Source organism: Eschrichtius robustus, chromosome 3 (assembly GCF_028021215.1).
Source record: "Eschrichtius robustus isolate mEscRob2 chromosome 3, mEscRob2.pri, whole genome shotgun sequence".
Taxonomy (NCBI): Eukaryota; Metazoa; Chordata; class Mammalia; order Artiodactyla; family Eschrichtiidae; genus Eschrichtius; species Eschrichtius robustus.
In genome coordinates, this window is record NC_090826.1 from 85916450 (window position 1) to 85941880 (window position 25431).

Consider the following 25431-nt stretch of genomic DNA (forward strand, 5'->3'; position numbering starts at 1 on the left):
AGTGGCGAGTGTGTAATCATTCGAAAGCCTAGCAGGTTTCCATTTAATTTCCTCTGTTTGCTTATAAACAACATTGTTGCACTGCAATCAAGATACTTTTCAAAAATTAAAACCTCTTCCATTAAAGACACCATCCATTAAAGTAATTTAAAATAATGTAATAACTGACACAGTAATTTGAATTTCACTGAATGGATACTATTTTTTTCCTATATATTATTCTGCGAATATAGGGTTTCTATTTTTTAAAATAACTACTTGCATATTGTTCTTAACACTGTACATGAAACACTCATTAAAGCTAGGAAACAAGAAACTGCACAGTGGAAAGAAAAATGTGTCTGTTTTAACTAGCTATGTGAAATAATTCTGATGCCATTTAAAATAACTTTGAATGGTATCAACTATTCTTCCTTCGTGTATCATAGCCTGACTTTAAAGTGAATGATGATTAAATAAAAAATAAGAAATAATTGAATAAATATATTTTCCGCTCACCCAATAAGAATTTAAAATATAGTATGCAAAATTTTTACCATCTAAAGACCCCCATCTATATAGTTGAAGCACTGCAGTCTTCCTGTGCATTATGACCAAGAGAGAATGTCCACAACGCATCTGCACTCATGTGGAAATAGTGTCATCGTGCTGCTTCAATTACCTCTTTTTCTCTAGTTTCAATGAAATAATACATCTCTTGATCACATTAAAAAATTCCATTTAGCTTGAACTAGCTCCATCAGAGCAGCTAATTATTGTCAAAAATTGATTTGGTTATATAACTCTAGTGAGTGTCTGTCACATGACCATGACTCACAGCAAATGCCCACTATACTCCCTCTTTCTGCTGTATTTCAGGATTTTCTATTAACTTCAGTGACAAACCCATACAAAAGAAATGGAATAAAAAAAACCACCCATACAATCTCAATGAAGGCACAGGTCATAATTGTACATGAATGAACTTCCTATAATTTCTGATGTCCTGAATCAAAGTCCTTAAAAGATTGAATTGTAGTGGCTATATCATTAAATTAAATTATAGAAACCCAAAGTAATTCAGTGAAAAAAAAGGTAGTATAGTACTTATATCCTCTATCTATATACAATAGAGGAGAGTGAACATTTTGTGATGAAACCTATTACTAAAAGTAACTGACTCAGTCTGGGTTTTGGTTGCAATAGAAATCCCTAAATAGTTTTTATTAACAAAAACTGTAGACTAGTACTTAAATCAGATGAAGGGGATATAGAAGTCATTCTGAAGGCTAGATCTGGGACAAACAACTTGAACTACAAGTTTAAAAAAAAGCCAGTGTTAATTTATTAAAGTAATCTTTTCAAACTGCTTTAAAGGGAAATTATTCAAGTTGTTTATTTATGCCTTTCCTGAATAACTAATTGGCAGCCAGAAGCAAACTTCTTTTTTTCAGAGTAGCCTTTCAAAAGATTTAAGACCTCAAGAGTTTATGAAGAGTTTGAGAATGTAATTTAACAAAGAGGTATTTATAAATTTCAGTGTTCGGTATCTTAAATTTAATAATAATTTTCACTTAGAATTTTTATAGATCTAACTTGCGTATTCTAACTAATGAGAGCCTATCAAAAAAGATGAAAAATAAGATTTCAAAGACACTGGGGTTCACTTTAATAAATTAGAAGTCAGTTGGGTTGACTGACAAAGTAATAGGAGCAGCTACCCAAGAATACACACCCATAATTAGTTTTGAACCTTATTTCTTGGCCAGAGTGTTGCGTCTGGTTCTGTTGTAATAGTCATTTTTACTCCAAAGTTGTTCCAGGGAAATGATCTGGAATACTCAAATTATTCTCTAGCTAACTCCTTAGTTTTTATACAAAACATTAACTGAAGCATTTTTAAGGTAGGGTTATTGGATGCTTTACCATTGAAATGTTAAAATCCTCATCAAAGCAAGTTGTAGAATAAGGTAATAGAAATAAACAGTGCCAATGAGAAATGGTACATTCCTAAAAATTGTAAGAAGACTTCAAAAAGCAAAAAATTGCCCATTAAAATGCAGCCTGGAACCTAAAAGGCATTTTCCATTTATAAACTGCAAGGTGGTCTAAAATATTTTGTGATTTTTATATTTCAGTTAGACTTTCAATTAGCAAAAATTTAAGCAAACCTAAGTATTTTAATTCAATAAAAATTTCCCTGATTCCTCGCCTTCAGTTTTTTATACAAATATTACGTTTGTAATGAGACCTCTTTTTTTTTCCTTTTTCACAGCACATATCATCTTACATACCAGATAATATACTTATGTTTCATATTTATTATATTATATCTTTGTCCTCACTAGAATGTAAGCCCCATGAGGTAATGGACTTTTGTCTGTTCTACTCACAGAAGTATGTATTACAAATTCCTAGAATAGTGCTAGGCATGTAGATTCTCAATAAATATTTACTGAATGAATAAATGAATGAATGCTTCTCTGTGATGCATACTGATTAACAAGAAAAGAATGTTCTATCCCACTTATCAAACTTATGAAAAAAATTTTAGCTTTCCATTTTTGAAATGTCAATACTTTTTCTAAAGTCACATAGAAGGTCATGGTTATTAAATTCACTTAAAAATTGAATTTGAAGTTGCTACTTTGAGAATAAATCCTTATTCCAGTAGTACACTCGCCTACCTACATAGTTTATATATGTGCATCAAGAAAATCAGAATCAAAATGTTTAATTTATATCACTATTTCTGTGTTTATTACTTCTCTTTCTAAACTCCAGTAAATCAGCACCATCACACTATTTAAATACATTATCATCTGTCTGATTATGTCTTGTAAAAAAATGCATCTTGTCAGTACATACTTTACATCTGAGTAGAAACAGAAAGATAGATTTGATAGTATTCCACCTTAAGATATGTAAGTAGATGAGCTCTTCAAGGGAAATATTGTAGAACCAGAGAAGGGGCATGAGGTGGGCAGTAAGCACCAGTGAACAAATGGCAACAGAGAAATGGGAGGGTGATGATGGAGGGAGGTGTACAAAAAAGATCTGAACCAACTGCCAGAGGGAATTTGATGGGAAATTTTTTTTAAAAGATGAATAAAAACTGATACTTACTAGCACACCAAGGCCCAGCTGACATTAAACACTGTGAATTTGGAGTAAATCCAATTGGCAAAGTTACCTGAATTTCTCTAATAATATTCAGCATCCCAGAAGTATAGAAAATGAAAGCTTAGATTAACCCAGGACTAGGGAGTGGAACAGGGTAAAATTCAGTTACAATGGAAGAGAGATAGAAATATTATACATTCTCCACCCCATTCAAATGCCGAGCCAAAATTGTATATTCAAGGATTTTCCCACTCATAACTGTCCTAAATATATCTTAATACTGATTTTAGTTCATACTTTAGCTAAAATTGGTTTAAAAATATTTTCTGGCTGAATTAAAACGTGACTAAAGCTAATGACACATAATTGATACATAATCTGTAATTTTATATCAGTAAAAGCCTATGTGTGGAAATTTACCTTTTTAACAACATCAATTGGGAGTCAATATTTTCCATGACTGGAAAGTTTCCGGGCCATTCCTAGCCAGAGCTGAAGGGGCAGTGCTTTGGCAGCCACTTTTTAATACGATGTTGACCTTCTCATCCCCTCTTCATAATCTGGTTTAAGAAAATGATAACTCGAGCATACTCATTTAAAAAATTCATTCAACAAATATTTAATGTGTTTTTCCTATACCCTGGTCAATACATCAGGTGACCAGTGTTCTACGATGAGGCCTGGCATGAAAAGATACATTGAGCCAAACAGATTTCCTCTTTTGAAAATCTGAGCCAACAGATATGAAGCTGGTGAGGTATTTCATGTAGAAGGTGGAGCTGAAAGACCACCATGTGGAATGGGTCCATGACGAGCACGGGCTAGGCAGAAGTTCAGAGGAGGCAGGAACAAGGAGTAAGTCCTGGAGACAAAGGACTGAACAGAGCTATAGATTCCTCTGAGGGAGAAATCACATGGCTCACAAAAGAGATGGAAAAGGTCTCTGCCCAGAACTGCCCCATTGGTTCTTGCAGTTCCCGTCTCCATTCACATATAGAATACAAGAGGCTTCATTTTCTTCAAGTAGTTTGAGTGAGTCTCTGCTTCTTGATCCAAGATGAGCCCAAGCAGAAACTGCCATCTGAGTGATTATTTCACCACATGTTTGTATGAAGACACAAAGTACTCTATATATTTATATACCAGGGTCCATAAACTGAGTGCACATCTGTGTTTGGAACATATCATGTTATTTATTTTTCTATGTTCCCACATTTCTTCTCTTCTTTGAATCCTTACTCTAAGAATCAACTTGTAGCCTGAACATGGAAGCTTTGAGTAGATGGGGAAGATCTGCCTGTTACTGCTACTCCACCTTAGAGGTTCTGGGAGGGGGGCAGGCGGTATGACCAGTTGGAAGAGCTTTGGCTTTGCAGTCGAGAAACTCAATGTTTTAGTTCTGGCTTTAGCACTAGTCACGTGGCTTTGGCTACACTACTTTCATCCTCCAAGCCTCAGATGATGTCAAAGAAGTATAAAATGATTTCACTCTCAGGTAGGCATGGAAATACTGTATCTAGCAGTAGCTAGAATCAGCACACGGTAGACAGTCAACAATTTCCACCCCTCATGTGTGACTCGCCCAAGCTCACACGTCTGGAAATGAGCAGGAGTCCTTTCTGGAACCCACTCATAATGCATTTTTATCCTTGAGTTCATGTATTCCTCCATGTTCATGAAAATAAATTCAGGTGATATTCAAGCCTAGACATCCATTATCTTCCAGATTCTTCTTGAAGACACTGCTCTGTATTCTCCCTTCATTACTGATGCCCACAAGTCCCTTCTTTTATCATTTCCCTTCTTCTTAAGGAAATTCCTTCAGTCATTCTTTTAGTTATGCTTCCTGGAAATAAATTCTTAGTATTTCTTGAGTTAAGAATGTCTTGTTTTATCTTTCCTTCTTGAAGGAAATAGGATTATGGGTTGACAGTTCTTTTCTTTCAACAGTTGAAAAATTTTGTCTCACTTTCTGGACTTGACGGTTTCTGATGATGAGAAATCTATTGTCATTATAATTGTTTGCTCCTTATAGGTAAGATGTCATTTTCTTTCTTGCTTTCAAGGGCCTTTTTCGTCTTTAGTTTTCAGAAGTTTGATGATGATGTGTTTTGGTATGGGTTTCTTTGTATCTCTCATGTTTGAGATGCATTCAGCTTCTTGGATCTTGTAGGTTTATGCCTCTTACAAAACTTGGGGAATTTTCAGATCTTATTTCTTTTTTAAAATAATTAATTAATTAATTTATTTATTTATTTTTGGCTGTGTTGGGTCTTCATTTCTGTGCGAGGGCTTTCTCTAGTTGTGGCAAGCGGGGGCCACTCTTCATCGCGGTGCGCGGGCCTCTCACTATCGCGGCTTCTCTTGTTGCGGAGCACAGGCTCCAGACGTGCAGGCTCAGTAGTTGTGGCTCACGGGCCTAGCTGCTCCGCGGCATGTGGGATCTTCCCAGACCAGGGCTCGAACCCATGTCTCCATTATTTCTTTTTCATCCCCTCCATCTTTGACCTCTCCTCTGGTACTCTGATAACATGAATATTACAACTTTTGTTACACTCCCACAGTTCCCTGAGACTCTGTTCATTTTTTTCCTTTCAGTCTTTTTTCTCCCTGTTTTTCAGATTGGTTAATTTCTACTGCTCTGTCTTCTAGTTCACTGATTATTTCTTTGTCCTCCCCATTCTTTCGCTGAGCCCATCAACTGAGTTTTGTATTTGTTATTATGTTTTTCAGTACTGAAATTTCCCTTTGGTTCTTTATATCTATGTCTTTTTTGAGACTTTCCATATTTCCCATTTGCTTCAAGCCTGTTTGTAATGGCTTCTTAGAGCAACTTTATGATGTCTGCTTTAAAAATCTTCATCAGATCATTCTAAATCTCTGTTATTGCTATCTTGGTATTGGCATCTATTAATCGTCTTTTACCATTCAGCTTGAGGTCTTCCTGGGTCTTGGTATGATGAGTGCTTTTCAATTGAAACACTGACATTTGGGGTATTATGCTAAGGGACTCTTCATCTTATTTAAACCTTTTGTTTTAGCTGGCTTTTTTGGATACCATTCTGGCAGAGGAGGGCAAGGATGCTGCCTCATTACTGTCCAGATGCCTAACTTGTCCTCCTTTGACACCTGAGGGACATAACTCCTTGTTACTGCCAAGAGAAGATAGGAGTTCTGGCTCCCCTCTAGGCCTCATCTGACACCAGGGGGCTGCGATGGGGCGGACAGAACGGCCTTGTTACCGCTGGGTGGTGATAAAAGTCCTGACTCTCCATTAGACTTCCTCTGACAAGACCCCAGGGGGGAAGGAGAAGGGACACCTCATTACTGTCAGTGGGGTGGAAGTCCATGCCTCCTACATATGGGAGCTCATTATAGCCCAGGAGCGATGCTGGGTGCCTTGTTACAGCCTCCTGAGGCTGGAAATATAAGACCCGTGCTTGTCCTTTGCTTGTTTGGACAGGTGTGGCGCTGCAGTTTTTAGCTGTGGTGTTTGGCTAGAGAAGAACGGTTACGGTCTAAAAGTTTTCTGTCTCGCTAGGCTGCCCTTTCCTGGTTCTCTGGCTAGAAAGAGTAGGGGTTTTTTTGTCTGCACCTGTTGTTTCTGGGTTGCTGGCTTCTTTGGCTCCAAGCCTGGGCTATATGAGGCAAAAAGAAAACCCAGGAGATTCTCCACTGTGTTGTGCCTTGGGTCCTGAGATTCCTAGCCAGACTGCCTTCTCCCCACCTTTCAGAATCTCTTTATGTTCGTTCTAGATATATAAAGGTTTTTAATTGTACTTACTCAGAAGCATAGGGAAAAGTACACTTACTCCATCTTCCTGGAAGCAGAAGTCCTCCTCCATTAGCATTTTGATATATGTTATTTCCAATTTATATTTCATAACAGGATGTTAATTCTGATTGTTAAATTGGCAACACAAGACACTGCACTCCACCTTCTTGCCAGAGAATATAAGTGATGCTACAGACTCTGCTCCCCAGTTACCATCAGTGTTAGGTAGTAAGCAGCCGTATTAAAGTGGGATTTACCTCAGCGGTCACAGTCTAGTCCTCATATGAAAAATTTTACCTGGGTCATGTCAGACCATCTGGTCCCTGAGAGAAATGCTTATGCTATAAAGTGCTGAGGCACTGTACTGCATCTATGCTGAACAACATTATAATATAAAAAGCAAGTGTATAAATAATAAAAAATTAAGTAATTTCTAAGATATTTGTAGAGGGCTAATAAGAGTATGATGTACTACATCTCAAAGTATCACCTTATGAAGACAATGGATGATTTTCACTCAGCTTTGTACCACAAGAAGGTAAACAACCAATTTATTTCTATATTTTGAAAGCTGTGATTTCTTTGCTTTGGCTACTAGGAAGTTCAGAGTCAAGTTTGTTAATGCCTCCAGTACCATATGGCATAGATTTTGTGTATTGGCCTTGCCCTTGCCTCCTTTTATTTTTCAATCAAGATTTTACTTTTACCCAGAGTTCCTCATATATTTGGTTTTTATCCAGTAGTACAGTATGCATTTTGGAACGTGATCTCATTTATTTTAGAAACATACAAGTGAACAAATACGTTAAAAAAAAAATAGAGGGTTTGTAAGCCCTCAAAAGGACAGGAAATGAACCTCTGGTTTGTTCTCAACTCGTAATAGAAATTTAATGAGTGCCACCCTTTTGATCCTGCAAGGCCTCTTTCTCAAGAGACCCTACAAGAACATACTTGTTGTCACATAATTTTCACTTTATTTGTTAGACGGAGTTTTGTGAAGGGACAGACAAACACAAGTACTACCTGGAGGACCGAAGCACCACTGTGGAGAAATTGAAGACCACTTTCAGCTGAGTCAATTCCACCAGTGGCCAAAATGGGAAATCCAGGCAAAGCGTGAGCAATGGTGGTCACAGCTCTCAAAGCAATAGGTCTGATGGCTGTGCCTACAGAAAATGAGGATGATCAATGGTTAGTATATTGACCACTTGAGCATATTGCCTTATAATCACTATCATGTGATGCCAGTGTTGTACTAGACAAAATTCAATTTTATCTCTACTTAAGACATATACGTATGTAAGATACAAGCATTGCTATGTTTCAAAGTATGTTAATTTGTAAATGGATGTGTACTTACTTTAAGGACTTTGATGCTATTATTGCATGCAGGCATGTTATGCAAGTGGGTATAGCAACTCTAGAACTCTCACATAAAATACATACATATCACAATTTGATATACAGTAATGTGTAAAAGATGGTATGGAACACTTGAGCATCTGTTTTAAAAAGAACAAGGAATAGCAGATTTTGTAAAAGAAAAACAATCACATACAGTGCATAAATAGACATACAGCTCTGTTATGTTTCCGCGAAGTATAAAGCAGCTGGTGTGAATAGAGATACTGCAAAAACAAGCAAGGTGCTGATGAACTTGCAGATTCCATATTGCATTTTACATGTATTTCCCAAAATCTGATAGTGATTTTACTCAAATATAGTGAGCCTAATCTAATTGTTCATACATTAGAAAATTTTAATCAAGTTAAAGAGAATTTACTAGAATTCAGTAATTAGAGTATGTGTTTGAGTTTGTATACATTATTTAACCAAACATTACCAATACATTATTTGCTAATTGTAATAAAGGTTGTATGGATGGACAGAACACTCTGAGGTCATTTTTTACATGATTACACTGTATAAGGCTGCTTAGACTCTCAAGGGTTAACCCAATCGGGAGTAAATTAATGCTCTCATAACATAGTAATATAATTTGATATTTCTGATGTACACTCATAAGTCAATGGTCCTTTAAAGGCATTTTCTGAAGTAAAAATAGTTCCTTTTGTGCAACAATGTGGCATTGCCTCAAATAAGGGCTCCACAAACAACAAAACAAGCAAAGGGTAAAATAAGCCTCATGTGGTGAGTACTTTGGCATCTCTTCCACCACCACAAGCATCCTTACCAGCATTCTCAATATGTATTCATTGGTGCTCCTATTAAGGAAGCACAAAGAGCTTTCATTAAAATCGGTGGTTTTCTTTTTATCCTGTTCATTTCAGATGAAACTAAATTTATGTGTAACTAATGCTTTAGCACTCAACACCAAAAATGTTTGTGGAAATGCCTCCTTGGCGCTCCCACACCTAAAAGATCTTCCTCTAGATAGTAGAGTTTCTTAGTCAAGAATATTCAATGCTGACATTTCAGGATTCCATAACTGACATTTAAATACAAGGTAGTAAGTTAGGGCAAATTAGAAACTGAACGTCAAGATTCTATTTCTATTTCAAAATATTTATCAGTGACTTCTTCTTAGTCTATATGTTTTAACCATAAAAAAGATTAACATAGTGGACAGGAGAATGCATGGAAAGAATACACACACACATATTTATAGAAACCTATCTTTAGCTATACTAAAAAGAAATTCAAGAGTAAAAGTTAGAGGAAAGCATTTTTAAGGGAAGTTGTAACTTAAATAAACCTTTTAGACAGACATACAGCTATCTTGGCATAATATAACTGATACGTTCCATATATGCTAAGTTGATGGCTCCTTTACACACATGCTACTTTGAAGTAATAAAGAAATACTGGGATTCTATTTTTTTCTTATTTAGTTGACCCTGGAGAGTAAAGGAAATTTTTGCTAAGCAGATAAATAATTTATTTCTAACTGCACTGTTAGAAGACTATCATTAACATTAAGGGGTAAAATTTCAAAGTGGTACACAGGGATTTGGCCACATATTCCAATTGATATTAATGGACATCAAATGGCAAAATCCCAGAACACAGCTTTGAAAATTTAACCAGTTACATTTAAAGGGCACCATTATTACACAGGTGTTAAAAAACATCAGCAAATGCTCAGTGGCATTTGAAGATGTTCAATTAGGTCAACAAGACATTTTCTATTTGATGTTTTTCTTCTTTTTTAAAACTTTTCTAATTTACCTAATGAACATGAAAACCTTTCAAACTAATAAAGGTATCTTTTCAAAAATTAAGAGTAATTATGTTCTCTGAGGAAATGGGATCCAAAAATGAAGAAATGGATCCTTCTGTTGCTGGGTAATAGTAAATTCAGTTTTAATTTCCATTATAAATTCCATTTGATTGGTTTTCTTTATAACTCAATTGATTTAGTATGAAATATAAGCTACCTGTTCTCAGCATTTTTATGGGGAATAGATTTTAAAAATGACTTTTATTCGCCATGAAAGGTTTTTGGAAGGAAACTGAAGGTATGTAAAAGGATCTTTCTAAATTGTTATACAGAAATTTCTTTTTAGTTTTAAAGTGACAGAAATGAAAAAATAATAGATTCAATATAAAAATAAAACTTTTGGTGTGAAAGAAATACATATATCAATACCATATGAGATTGTACATATGTTAATTAAAATGCATACAGATTTCCAGAATCACAGTTATTGAGATAAGAATTTTTAAAACTTTGTCACTGCTACAGTAATTAATGATTTTAGACCAAAGACCAGGGAGAAAGAAGCCAGTTGAGAAGCTCAAGGAATTAAAAGTGGACTCCATCCTAAAGGAAACAACAAGGTTTAAATCAAAAAAATGAAATCCTATAAGCTTAAATTAATTAATAGGCAACGAGCAATTTAAATTAAGCCTTCATCTACATGGGGTAACCAGATGAACCTGATGGGAAATTAATTAGATCAAGCCTTTCTGTTTCAACAGTGTGGGAGGTGCCAATGAAAGTCAGCCATTCTGAATCCCCACATTTTGAAACAAGCTGCAGGTTCAAACAAACAAAAAGTGAACTAGACCTTTGAGTTCCAACATTGCTGTGAAGAGTCCTGATTTGTACTAAACTGTTTTCCCCCTAGCGGAAAACCTGGGGGACTAGAATGAACTTTTGGTATCTAATCAATCTAGGCCCTCCATATAGTCACATCCTAAAATGCAAATCAGTATGTTGAATTCATAGATCTTTGATAAACTTCACATTACATTTGATTGATTCATGATCTAGAAAAACATTTCAGTAAGCCAGAGATGTTGAATTCAAAGGTAACCAATCTGAATTTGATGATTTTTTTTTTCTTAAGAAAATACTTTAATTGCAATTTCAAAAATGCTACCGTTAGTAGTAGTATTACATATTGATATGCAAGTAAGAATTAATGTATTATGACTTAGGTTCCTTACTCAGGCCTCATTTATCCATTCATCTGTTCATCTGTCTATTCAAGAAATGTTAAGCACCTGTGCCTTCTTTTAAAAAAGAGGTAATTGTAACTGAATTGGAAAAGCTTAGAAGACAATCTCAGTTAATCAGTTTATGTTGTAACCATATTGTCACCCAGGGTGGATACCCAAAACACCAGTCTCAATGATCTTAGGAGGTAGTTTCAAGGTAAATAATATGAGTTCAGTTATTCATTCTGTACACATCCCATTAGGAAAACTCCACATTCATTTAAACATCATATATTTTATAATTACTATTAATATAAATTCTAGAAAGAAGGGAATTTGAGGATGAATTAGTTACATCAGAGAGACAACAGGGCCAACTGCTTAGGTTCAAATTCTAGCTCCACTATTTACAAGCTCTGTAATCTTGTGAAAATTTCTTAATCTTTTCATCTATAAAATAATAAAATTATACAACTTCATAGAGCTGTTTTGAGGATTAAATTATTTAATATATATAAAGGGCTAGCACATAATAAAGATTATGCAGATGTTTGCTATTATAACCTGTACTACCTAGGAGGACAATTGATTTCAGAGGGAGCATTTATTTAGTTTACTTTGTGCCTTTTATGCTGTTGCTGTGTGCCTAGTAATGCAAAGAAACCTTTTTTTTTTTTTATTGGAGACAAGATCATGATGCCTAGGATGATGAAACTTTATAACCTCTGCTCCCTTAGAAGAACCACACATCTCCCTCTCCCTTTTCCCCTCTCCAGCACCTTTCATTTAGTGGTGTCATAATGTTGGTAGGATTAACTGACTCCAAAGCTAAAAATCTCAAAGGCAGACATCCATATATTTAAGATTTTATTTTGAGAATCAAAAGGTCCATGCACTAAATCAATATGCAAGACTTTTAATGACAACATCAGAAGTTGAGTTTATTGGTGAGAAGGAGGCAGAGCTTTACTTAGCATGACTAAATCCTTGAAGAGAAAAGACATTTTTAATGGGCAAGATAGTGTGGAACATATGCTAATTTTGGATAACTGAAATTTTGAATAATTGAGTTTAATTCTGTTTGTTTTTTCCTTAATCATTTGACTCCTAAGACAGCTACTGTTACAGAGTTAATTGTTAAAGCTAAGTCCACAATAAACTCCCTGATAATGGCTCTAGCTGGCAATAAAACAGAATTGGGTTATAATACTCACTCATGCTCACTGTGTATACAAAAAGAAAATGTAGTTTTAATTTGCTTACATTAATTAAAATATAATGAATTAAGTGGATAACAAATTCCTTAGAAATTGAACTTTGACTGTCTAATTGTTAACAGTTTTAACATCACCCAGAAGAAAGAAAATATTAGCAAATCAAGAATTTCAAGGATTTAGGAGTTGAGAGATTGATTTTTATAAAATAAACATAAATCAAGCACCAAAAATTTATCCTTTAAAACAACTTTAAAATATTAATGAACTTAACATACTGATAAATATGTAAAGCACAGCTATTTAAAAATACACCTTTACACATGGATTAAAGTCCCCTGAGAAAATTACCATAATTCAACTAGAAACTGAAGTACTACAAGGATACAGGGTTATATCAAGAGATATGAAATCTAAAGAGGAGAAATGGGAGAAAAAAAACCAATTATTTTACGTTGTTATTTTAGGTTTACTGAAAAAGCTAAAAATTTTCTTATGAAAACGTTTTAATTTTTGTTGAATATTTCAAGATATTTTTTCTGAGTCTTCATATCTTTATAGCTGTTTATCTGCTTCATAACATATTCAATATATTCATAGTCAATTCATATTCAATAATTTGGTACCTAGCATGTGCCAGGCATTTTATTTTAAAGCAATAGAATTAATACTATTTACCAGAGAAGGGGCCATTTTCCTTTCTGAGCATCTGTTCTTGGAGTGATTTCCATAGCCTGACACGGAGACTGGGGCTTCATACAGTATGTGATTTAACCCTTAGAGTGCTGTGCAGGTACATGTTATCATCTCTGTTTCGTATGTGAAGAAATGGAAGTTCAAGCTGAATAAAACGTGTTTTATGCCACAGTTTAAAAGTTTAAACACCAAGTCTCTGTGACTATCAGAGTCCATACTTTTCAGCTGCTACTGAGAAACGACAGTGCAGCAATGATGACGAGGATCACTTGCACGTTGTCTTTGCCTAAGAAAACCAGTATCAGTATCGTCTGTGGTCTAATGCTCAGAGCACAGGTTCTAAAGTCCAACCAATTAGGTGTAAGTCTTTGCTCTATTACTTTACACAATTGTGACTCTGAGCAAGCTCCTTAGTTAGCTTCCTAGAACATCAGTTTTCCCTATCTGTGAAACAGGGACATCAATAACAATAATATCATAGCAACTTGGGGACTATTACATGATACAATTTGTGGAAAGCACTCGGCACAGGGCCTGGTTCATAGTATATATAAGCTAATATTACTATCAAAGCCAGAGAAAATTGATCAGAAAAATAAGCATTCACTATAAACATGTGAGGATAAACACTTAATACTTAAGGGGTGTTAATTAATCTCCTAGATATTAAATTTGGAGATCCTAAGTCATTTCATTTCTAAAAATTATAGTTTGAGTCTATGATTGTAAATGCATATATTTGTGTGAATAACTCTTTATTAGATTTATAATGCAATTGCAATATCTAAATGTATATGTCTTATCTAGAAACTCTATTTTGAGAAATCTAATCCATTAGTGCATAGACATAAAGTTACATGTACAAAGATGTTCCTTGAAATATTGTTTCTTATAGCAAAACAGTGAAAACAACCTAAATAATCACTAGCAGTTATGCTAGCAAATAAATTAAAGTTCATCCATGTATGTATGATATCACAGGAAACCTTTAAAACTGACATGGAAATATCCCTAGGATACGATGTTACGTGTTAAATGACAAGTAGCAGAATAATATATAGGGTGTAGTCCCATTTTAGGTAAAAAATGTATGATTACATTTAGTATGTGGGCATGTAAATGCAAAGAATGTTGAGTTTTAAACTGCTAATAGTTATTTCTGGAGAACAGGTTGAAGAGGAACTTTCAAGTTTGATATCTATACATCCATATTATTTAATTATTTTAGGTAAGAAAGTGTTTATGATTCACTTCTGCAACGAAAAGTGACTATTTTTTATAATGCTTCTAAAACAATACAGGAATAGGCATTTTCAGATTCTGTGCTGTGAAACATTTATATATGGGATGTGCAATGATTCTACCCTCTGTACATTCAGAAGAGCACATTTGGTTCTATATCCAATATTTTAAGTAAAATATTAACAAACTTAGAATATATCCAAAACAGGGTGAATAGAATGATCTCTCTCTCTCTTCCTCTCATTCTCCCCACCCTGCCACACACACATATACACATACACACACATAATGGGATGGACCCAGAGATGGAAAAAGCCTATGAAAAGTTTTGTTTGGAATCAAAGGGTAAGCAAAACCAGTAAAGCTAAATTTCAGTATGTCAGTTTTCTGAAGTAGTTTAGGATACGGTGATTTAGAAGAGCACAGAAAAGCAAGAAAGTGTTTCACACATATCAAATTAAGGATGTTGAGTTATGTTACTAGTGTATGAAACTTTAATTTTAACATTATCTGCCAAAATAAACTTCATTCCCCATAACTTAAAATGCATATGTATATATATATGTATATATAATATACATATATTATATATAAATAGTTTATTATGTACAGTTAATTCCACTGTTATGGTGCAATAAGATTGATTTTGAAATAACAATTTTTAAAAATAATATGTGTGTGTGTATAAAATGACTGAACGTAATCCCAATAGTTGTCTTCAAATATTTAAGGGATAACCATAAAGAAAGGCTTCATTTATGTTTTCCTCAAAAGATAACTAGAAGAAATGGTTAAGCACACACTATTGGTTTTGTTATTGTTATTTTTATCATTAATTTGTTGTAAATTCAGCAACAGAAGTAGCTACATTTGGATGCCCATATCCCTTAAACCTAAATGGATATTTGGCAGGTAGTGGCAGGTAGGATACAATAAAAAAGACCTCTGTACAATAGAAAATATTGGATTAGATGATCTCTTCCAATTCAAAATTACAGGATAATATGAAGTTTGTCATGGTATTTTAAGGAGCAATTTTATATGCTCTGTGGTTTCCCAGTAGATACCAGTGATGAAGTTAACTTATAAAAGGATTAAGTATGAGTTAAAGTGAAATTTTAACATGCAATACATTCATTATAGAGACTCCTCTTTTGAGTGCTTTCTAATTGCCAGGTGTTTTCCTAAGTGTTTTTTCATGCATTGTCTCAGTGACATTACTTTAGGTACTTTTTTGTCCTCATATTTTTAGATATGTAAATGAGATCATAAGAAATAAATATCTCACCCTCAAGATCACTCAGTTAGACAGTGTGGGTCCAGTATTTGAATCTAGGTCTACCTGACTCCTAATACCATGCTCTTAACCACAATACTATATTTCTTCCCTATTTTAATTGTTTGCATATTGATTAAGTTATAGAGAGAGGAGTTAATAATTTTTATAAATAATAAAGATATGTTGTCCACGTATGAGAAAACCAAGAATATTGGCATTATATTAATTGTTGGCTAGTAACTAGATAGAAACGATGGTAGTTAGTAATTGGTATAACTAGAGAGACCATATGACCTGGTTTGCCCAGGAGAGTTCCAGTTTATCACACCTATATTTATTTATAATCACATGATGTAATTATAAACAGCATCCTCTTTCACTCTAAAAGTAACCTATTTTGGTTAATCAATTATAATGATAATTGTATCTAGGAATTATAGGACAAAGATAATTATGGAAGCAAAATGAAAGTTGATTTAGAACAAAACCATAATCTATGAAAAACTTAGAAACTAACTACACCTTCCAAGACTCAAAAGATGGCATGAAGAGATAAGTTTCCTTGAATTTGTTACTAGAGGGAAAAATATATGGCATTCATATGTGATATCTAGGCATAATTAGTCTATATGTTCTTTCTGTTTTCAACCTGTAGGTGGCCACCACAAGCTACACTTATTAAACAACTCATTAGTAGCATTTTCAATACTGTCATCTTCAGATAATTAGCAATTTATTTAAATAACCAATTTCTGTAGAAATAATTGCCATGAAATGCCCTGAACCTACTTTTTCATAAACTATAATAAAAGTGTTAAGATAATCCCTGACATTTGCAAATGCCATTAGTTCACCTTTCCTTTTGATAGTGCTATGGCATTATGTTTAAACAATTACCCGATAACACAGCAGTTTAATGAAACAGTACAGTAAGCACATTCTTCAATATGGCCAGCGAGGACATTCGGATTTAGAAAGAAATCCAGACATGTTAACACAGAGGAAAGACACACAGACAAAAGAAAAAGGATTATTGAAATAAGTACATTATTGCTATTTCCAACTTGGTTTAGTTTTCATAGTAGATGCTACAACACGTGTACTCTCTTTGGAAACAAGAATGGAGAGTTTTGTAAATTGATTCATGTAATTGGATGGTGTCAATTAAAATCATATGAATCTATGAATATGTAAAATATACTCATCATATTATTTGTTCAGTAACCTCCACACACAAGAAACAAGTAGGGAATTTTTCTTACTCTCATTTTTCATGTATTTGTGTTTTTACTTACAAAATGGTATAAATTTTCAAAGTAGAGTCATCAAGGAAAAACTATAAATGGCTTTTACATCTCAGATGGTATTTAGCATTTAAAATGGACCAGGGTTCTAATCTCAGTTTCTTCCTTGTTATTCGGCTCCCTATTTTAAGATCTATTGATGAGGGCTCATAGTGTGTTTCTGAGTTACCAGAGATAAAACTCTCTGAGACTGTCACAATTTTTAAGCTGTTGGTCTTCAGATTGGAATTGACATATACACACTACTATATATAAAATAGATAATTAATAAGGACCTACTGTATAGCACAGGGAACCCTACTCAATACTCCGTAATGGCCTATACGGGAAAAGAATTTAAAAAAGAGTGGATATATGTATACGAATAACTGATTCACTTTGTTATACACCTGAAACTAACACAACATTGCAATTCAACTATACCCTAATAAAAATTTTTAAAAAAACAACAACTAGAATTCAAAAGCAATGACAATATCATTTTACGGCTAAAAGGAAATAATGCTGAGAACCTACTGAATACCAGGTGCTCTGCTAAGTTACTTACACATTATTTATATCCTCACAGGTCACATATGCATTATCCTCCTTGTACAGATGAAGAAATTCAGGCTCAAAAAAGTTAAACAGCATATGTATATAAGAAAGGCAGGGTTGTGTAGTAAAATAACACATTACAGCAATAAAACAATTAGTTCACAATGTGACCATAAAATTCATTGAGGGGTTTGAATTTGAGGGCTTTTCTTTATTTCCAGATTACCATATGCCTCAGTTTCCCCCTTATAAGTACTTCTGGCAGTACTGTAAGCTTATAAATATAATGAATTTACCTATTAATATATGACTCTTTAAAAAATACACATATCTCTTTAGAGAAGAGATTCTGAACCATGACAGACTTAGCAAACTTGGTGTATAAATATTTCTCATGAGATTTTGCCTAAGGATGTTCAGGGCAAATGTCACCATACCACATAAAAATCTCACAGTCTATGTGTATTCAAAAATGGTTATTCGAAGAGGAGAAAGCGAAAGATTAAAATGACGATGATAATGTTGATGACCAGAACTAGGCTTTGCTCTTGGAGAACCCAGGACAATTAGAAGGGGGCATTTTTCTGAAGACATAAAAAATAACAAAAAATTTCCCACATCCACTAGGATCATATTATCTCTTTCTTTGCAAAGCCATGATTTCTTTCCTCTCTGAAATTCTGTACTCTGTTTACACTGTGGGTGGTTCCATGGTCAGGGTGTCCATGGTAGCACTTGCCCTACTGTCCAACTACTCCTTTTATTCTCATTCTCTTTTTCACTTTACAATGAATTACATGTGTAAATCTCTGGGCCTTGTGATAAGGCTGCATTCCACAGAGTCTGCTGAAACCCAGGTTGTACAGCAAGCACTGAGGTTTTGTTCTCTCCTCTGGGCTGGACATCTCTCACAGATATTAATGGGCTTTAACAATTTTTTTATTGAAGTATAGTTGATTTACAGTATTATATTAGTTTCAGGTGTACAGCACAGTGATTCGGTACTTTTACTGATTTTAGTCCATTAAAAGTTATCAGAAGAGAATCGGTTAATTTCCTGTGCTATACAATACATCCTTGTTACTTACCTATTTTATACACAGTAGTTTGTATCTCTTAATCCCATACCCCTATTTTGCCCCTCTCCCCATCAGTAACTACTAATTTGTTTTCTATATCCGTGAGTCTGTTTCTGTTGTGCATATACATTCGAGATATAAGTGATATATAATAGTTGTCTTTCTCTGTCTGACTTATTTCAGTAAGTATAATATTCTCTAGCTCCAACCACGTTGCTGCAAATGGCAGAATTTCATTCTTACGGCTGAGTAGTATTCCATTGTGTATAACTCACATTCTTTATCCGTTCATCTCTTGATGGGCACTTGGGTTGCTTCCATATGTTGGCTATTATAGATAGTGCTGCTATGAACATGGGGTGCATGTATCGTTTTGAATTAGTGTTTTCATTTTCTTCAGATGTGTACTCAGGAGTGAAATTGCTGGATCATACTGTAGTCCTATTTTTAGTTTTTTGAAGAACCTTCATACTGTTTTCCATAGTGGTCACACCGACTTACATTCCCACCAACAGTTACAAGGGTTCCCTTTTCTTCACATCCTCTCCAACATTTGTTATTGGGTAGACTTTTTGATGATAGCATTCTGACAGGTGTTAAAAGATATTAATGTGGACGAGGACATCTCCAGGCGGACTCGATCAGAACTCTCTGAGTACCAATGCTCTCTGTAAACTGACCAGGCACTTAGGAAAGTAGGGGCTCTACTCATTAATATTTGCTCTACTGATTAGTAATTGCTCTCTCAGTTAGTTGACAATAAAATTTCTTCCTAAATTACAATAAGGTAAAAAAATGAGAAATCATTTTTAGTCAAAAGTATTGCTTGTACCCAGCACTATGTCAGTTACTTAAAGGTACTTCCTCTCAGCAAGCTTATGAGACTAGTAGATGTGATGAAAACATGGGCAATGCATGTCCACATCCTGATTATGTGGAGCAAACTAAAGAATTTCTGAAACTCAGAGGATAGGACGATCCAGGAGACTGAAGTGGTTCAGGAAGGCTTTGTGGGAGATGCAGGATGTCAACTGGGCTCTCAAAAGATGGATAGGTAGGTGTGGGGTTGAGAACTAGGATATTTCAAATTCTGGCAGGGGTTGGGGACAAGGTGAGCAAAACTGCAGATACGCTAATGAACAATTCATGTTTGTGAGACACTTAATATTAATAGCAAAACTAAAGCAGCCTCTCAGGTTGGGATATGGTATACGACTCATTTGGGTGGGGAGAGGTGTTCCCTGGTGAGCAGAGGGACAGCCCCTCCCCCACCCCCCCCGCTATCATCATAAATTTCTGTATGATATTTCATTTAAAAAAGTGATTTTTAAAATATTGACCTGGCATAAGAATCCTTCAATTCTTATGAATTTCAACAGTGTCTGAACAAAAGATATAATATAATGAAAGAAGTCCAGATTTATTTCATTGTTAATAAAAAATATTTCTCCGAGGGAACTAAACAGAATATATAGTCTATGTACATGTCCCTGGCTATAGCCTTTATATAGATCATGAGGATCTTTTCAGTCTGATTTAAAAAGTAATAAGGGGTTTCCCTGGTGGCGCAGTGGTTGAGAATCTGCCTGCCAATGCAGGGGACACGGGTGCGAGCCCTGGTCTGGGAAGATCCCACATGCCACGGAGCAACTGGGCCCGTGAGCCACAATTACTGAGCCTGCGCGTCTGGAGCCTGTGCTCCGCAACGGGAGAGCCCGCGATAGTGAGAGGCCCGCGCACCGCGATGAAGAGTGGCCCCCACTTGCCACAACTAGAGAGAGCCCTCGCACAGAAACGAAGACCCAACACAGCCATAAATAAATAAATAAATAAATTTAAAGTGGTGGAGGAGGAGATTAAACACATGTAACAAATAAAACAAAATAAATAAATAAAAAGTAATAGGATTTTTATCAGTCAGAAGAGACAAAGGTTACAATTAAAATAGTAAGATTCCTCTTTCTACAATGTAGAGACCTTACGTAATGGAAGAGCGTACAAGTTCCGCTCCATTCAACCATTCAACAACTGTCACCGGTATCGCACATTTTTATTTTCATAAATGCATTTATACTCTTAACAAACATCATAAATATTGCAGAAATCTGCAGCAAGCATAAAATAGAGCACGTGATCGAGCAATTAGGAAAGGGAAAACAATTTAACATTACATTACTTCAGATAAGATCTTCCAAAGTATTACCTAGAGGAGCTCTCATACTATACTAGACATTGGGGATGTGCATCACTCTGGTAACCTCTTCTACCATGCCAGAGGGCAGCTAGGGGCCTAAAACTGGTCATCTAGTCTCAACATGTGCCTATCCATGTGGCCCCTGATATTTTAGGGCTTTGGACTATAAGCAAGGATGCTCCTCAGGCAAGTGGGGAGTTAGAAACCAGCAGCTACTTGGATAACCATATAGTGGGAAAGAACATCTATTGGACCTAAATAGAACCAGGTAAAATCAAATAAAATAATCTATGTAAAGCAGGTAGCAGAGTGACAAGCACATATTAAGTGCTTAAAGCAGTACCATCACAACAGATTTTAAAAACAATAAAAATATAAGGGAATACTGTGAACAACTTTATGCAATAAATTCAACAACTGAAATGAAATGGACAAATTCCAAGCAAAACACAGCTAACCAAAACTGACAACAAAAAACAGAAAGTCAAAATAAAAAACAACCCCATAACTATCACCAAAATTGAATTCATCATCATCATCATCATCAAAAACATTTGTACCAAGCAAACTGCAGGCCCAGATGGCTTCACTGGTAAATTCTATCAAGCTTAAGGAAGAAATAATACCAATCTTACACAAACTCTTGCAGAAGATAGAACAAGAAGGAACAATTCGCAACTCATTTTATGAGGCCAGTATAATTCTGATACCAAAACCCAGCAAATACACTAAAAGAAAATAAAACTATAGGCCAATATCCTTCATTAATATAGACCCAAATATCTTTAATAAAATTCTGGTAAACTCTCTTTGAAGAAACTGATAAGCTGATTCAAAAATTTATATAAAAATATAAACTAGAATAACTAAAACAACTGTGAAAAAGAAAACAGAATTCAAGGATGCTATTTCATTTCAGGACTTGCCATAAATCTACAGGATCAAGATAACAGTATAAAAATATACAACAGGATGGAATCCAGAAATAGTCCCTACATATAAAGTCAATTGATTTTTGACCAAGTCACTAAGTTAGTTCAGTGGGGGAAAGAAAAATCATTTTAACAAATGGTGCTGGAACAACTGGATATTTGTAAGAAAAAGGGGAAAAAAAGAACCTTAGTTGCTATCTTACTTCATACAAAATTTTTTAAAGATTCAGAATGGACTGAGGACCTAAATGTAAAACCTGAAACTATAAAGTTTCTAGGAGAAAAACATAGGAGAATATCTCTGTAGTCTGGAGTTAAGCAAGATTTTTTGGAAAGAATATTAAAAGCACTTACTAAAGACAACCCTCAGAATGGGAAAAAATATTTGCAAATGAAGCAACGGACAAAAAATTAATCTCCAAAATACACAAACAGCTCATGCAGCTCAATATCAAAAAAACAAACAACCCAATCCAAAAATGGGCAGAAAACCTAAATAGACATTTCTCCAAAGAAGACATACAGATTGCCAACAAACACATGACAGGATGCTCAATATCACTAATCATTAGAGAGATGCAAATCAAACTACAATGAGGTATCACCTCACACCAGTCAGAATGGCTATCATCAAAAAATCTACAAACAATAAATGCTGGAGAGGGTGTGGAGAAAAGGGAACCCTCTTGCATTGTTGGTGGGAATGTAAATTGATACAGCCACTATGGAGAACAGTATGGAGATTCCTTAAACAACTAAAGATAGAACTACCATATGACCCAGGAATACCACTACTGGGCATATACCCTGAGAAAACCATAATTCAAAAAGACACATGCACCCCAATGTTCATAGCAGCACGATTTACAATAGCCAGGTCATGGAAGCAACCTAGATGTCCATCGACCGATGAATGGATAAAGAAGATGTGGCACATATATACAATGGAATATTACTCAGCCATAAAAAGAAACAAAATTGAGTTATTTGTAGTGAGGTGTATAGACCTAGAGTATGTTAGACAGAGTGAAGTAAGTCAGAAAGAGAAAAACAAATACCGTATGCTAACACATATATATGGAATCTAAAAACAAAACAAAACAAAAAAAAGGTTTGAACAACCTAGGGGCAGGACAGGAATAAAGATGCAGACGTAGAGAATGGATTTGAGGGCATGCGGAGGGGGAAGGGTAAGCTGGGACGAAGTGAGAGAGTGGCAGGGACATATATACACTACCAAATGTAAAATAGCTAGCTAGTGGGAAGCAGCCACATAGCAGAGGGAGATCAGCTCGGTGCTTTGTGACCACCTAGAGGGGTGGGATAGGGAGGGTGGGAGGGAGACGCAAGAGGGAGGAGATGTGGGGATATATGTATATGTATAGCTGATTCACTTTGTTATAAAGCAGAAACTAACACACCATTGTAAAGCAAATATACTCCAATAAAGATGTTAAAAAAAATAAAATAAAAGCACTTACTAAATTTTAAAAAATTGATAAACTGGATTTTATAAGAAATCAATAAAGAAGCCAAAGTCTAGAAAAAATATATATTTATACACATAAATTTGAAAAAGAACTCATATCTAAAATGTATAAAGAGCTCCTATAAAACAATAATTACAAGATGAATCATAGCTAAAATAAGCAAAACTTGAGCAGACGTTTCAAAAAAGAAAACATATAAATGGGCAATCAGTACATAAAAAAGTACTCCATCTTAGGGAAATAAAATCAAAACCTTCGTAAGACTCCATTTCACACTTGTTAAAAAATAGGTAAAAATCAAGAAGGCTGATAACACCAAACGTTGACAAGAGTGTGGAACAAGTAGAACTCTCATATATTGCTAGTTGGAGTATAAAATGAGAAAATCACTTTGGATAATTGTTTGAAAATCTCTTTAAAAATACATCTATCCTATGACTCAGCCATTTCATTCCTAGATTTTTGCCCAGGAGAAATGAAAACAAGACTACAAAAGTGTATGTACAAGAATGTTCACTGCAGCCTTACTTATAATAGCCCCAAACTGGAAACCACCCAAATGTCCTTCAACAAGAGAATGGATAAACAAATTGTGGTCAATTAATTTACTGAAAATTATCATCAATAAAAAGGACTTGCCTACTGATACTGAAACAACACAGATGGTTATAAAAAATATTATGTTGAGTAAATGAGACCAAAGAGTAAACACACACACACACACACACACACACACACACACACAGTGGTAGGGGTGTGAGAAAGAGAGAGACAGAGATCACAGAGAGAGAGAATGAATAATTTCATTTATATGAACTTTAAGAATAGTCAATATCTATATATATCTACAGTGACATATATATATAATATGGTGAAGGAATTGACTGCCAAGCAGTCTTAAGAGAATTTTCTGGTATGAAAGAAATATACTCTATATTATTTCAAACTGTAGTTACTACAGATGTATACAATTGTCAGTGCTAATTTAGCTGAACACTTAATATCTGTGCGTTGTACTGTATGTAAATACACTTCATTCAAAAAATAAAAAATATGTAAATACATATTAGAGGTAGCAAAAATGTCCATCTTAAAAGTAAGCATCTCCCAGTTGGATCCACATCTAAGAAATCTTTGATGGTCAGATCACTCAAAGACTTCATTTTATAAAACATGAGAGCATCTTCCCATTAGCAGGCAGAAACTACATCCAAGAGAAAGTGAATCTTATCTTTTAAAGGTCAATAGGACTAAAGATCATATCTGCAGTACATCATGAACGAGAAATCCGGAGAACTACATGACCCATCAGAAGCACTTTTTATGATATTGTTGGCCTCTTCAATGCTTGTAATCTCCATGAAATTTTCTTGAAAGCAGTGCTTTTAAAGAAGCCATATATATCCCATATAAGCATGTACAGGAACATATACACACTGTCAGTGATAAATTACTGATTGTTAAGAATAAAGATAACATGGAGTATAAAAATGATGCAAATATAAAGACAGGTATTACAGCCAGACCCTAGATCTAAAGCACAGCCTCTGAATTAGCCAGGCATTGTAAGCACCGCTCCATGTAGGACACAGCTCCAGTAAGCTGCAAAGGCAATTTGGCCCTTTGCTGACTGTTGTACTAAGTTAAGACCCCAGAGCCAAATTTCAAAAATGTCATCAACTGATCACAAATATTGTTAACATATAATGAGAGTTTCTGTTTCTGCCCTTTATGCCCAAATTGCTGTTTGAGTATATCTTTACCTCTCCAAAACAAGAGAGTGAGCACTCAAGGGTGTTATTCCTATTAAAACCTTGTAATCATAAACTGATCTTCCCAGCCGAATCTTTAAAGAATATTTGGCTTATAGCTTATGTCAAGTCTATGATGGGTTTGCAATGAAAAAATCCTCTCCCTACTTGCTGCTTTTCCAATCTTTTATGTTTTCTGATGAAATTTCAGGCTCTTGTCAAATTGAGGTCGTTACTTTGTAGACTGGCAAGGCTATTTAGACTGAATTGGCAAGTGTGCAACCCCGGATGATTCAACTCGTTGCCAAATGGCATTTAGCTAACTTCTGCACGCATGAAAAGGAGACAGCCTATTATCAGGACCAACTTGGTGGAAAAAGGATATATAGTCAGTATCTAATGCACGTATCTAAGCAGAAATGGGATGCATAT

General features: G+C 34.9%; 1 protein-coding gene across 1 annotated transcript in view; it reads right to left on the reverse strand.

Annotated features, from left to right (window-relative positions):
• The window catches only part of DPYD (dihydropyrimidine dehydrogenase), a 796991-nt gene that overhangs the window by 133251 nt on the left and 638309 nt on the right, over positions 1–25431 (reverse strand). The window contains exon 19 of the mRNA XM_068540384.1: positions 7901–8043. Within this exon, the coding sequence (XP_068396485.1) occupies positions 7901–8043 (143 nt within the window). The remainder of the gene's footprint in view (positions 1–7900; positions 8044–25431) is intronic.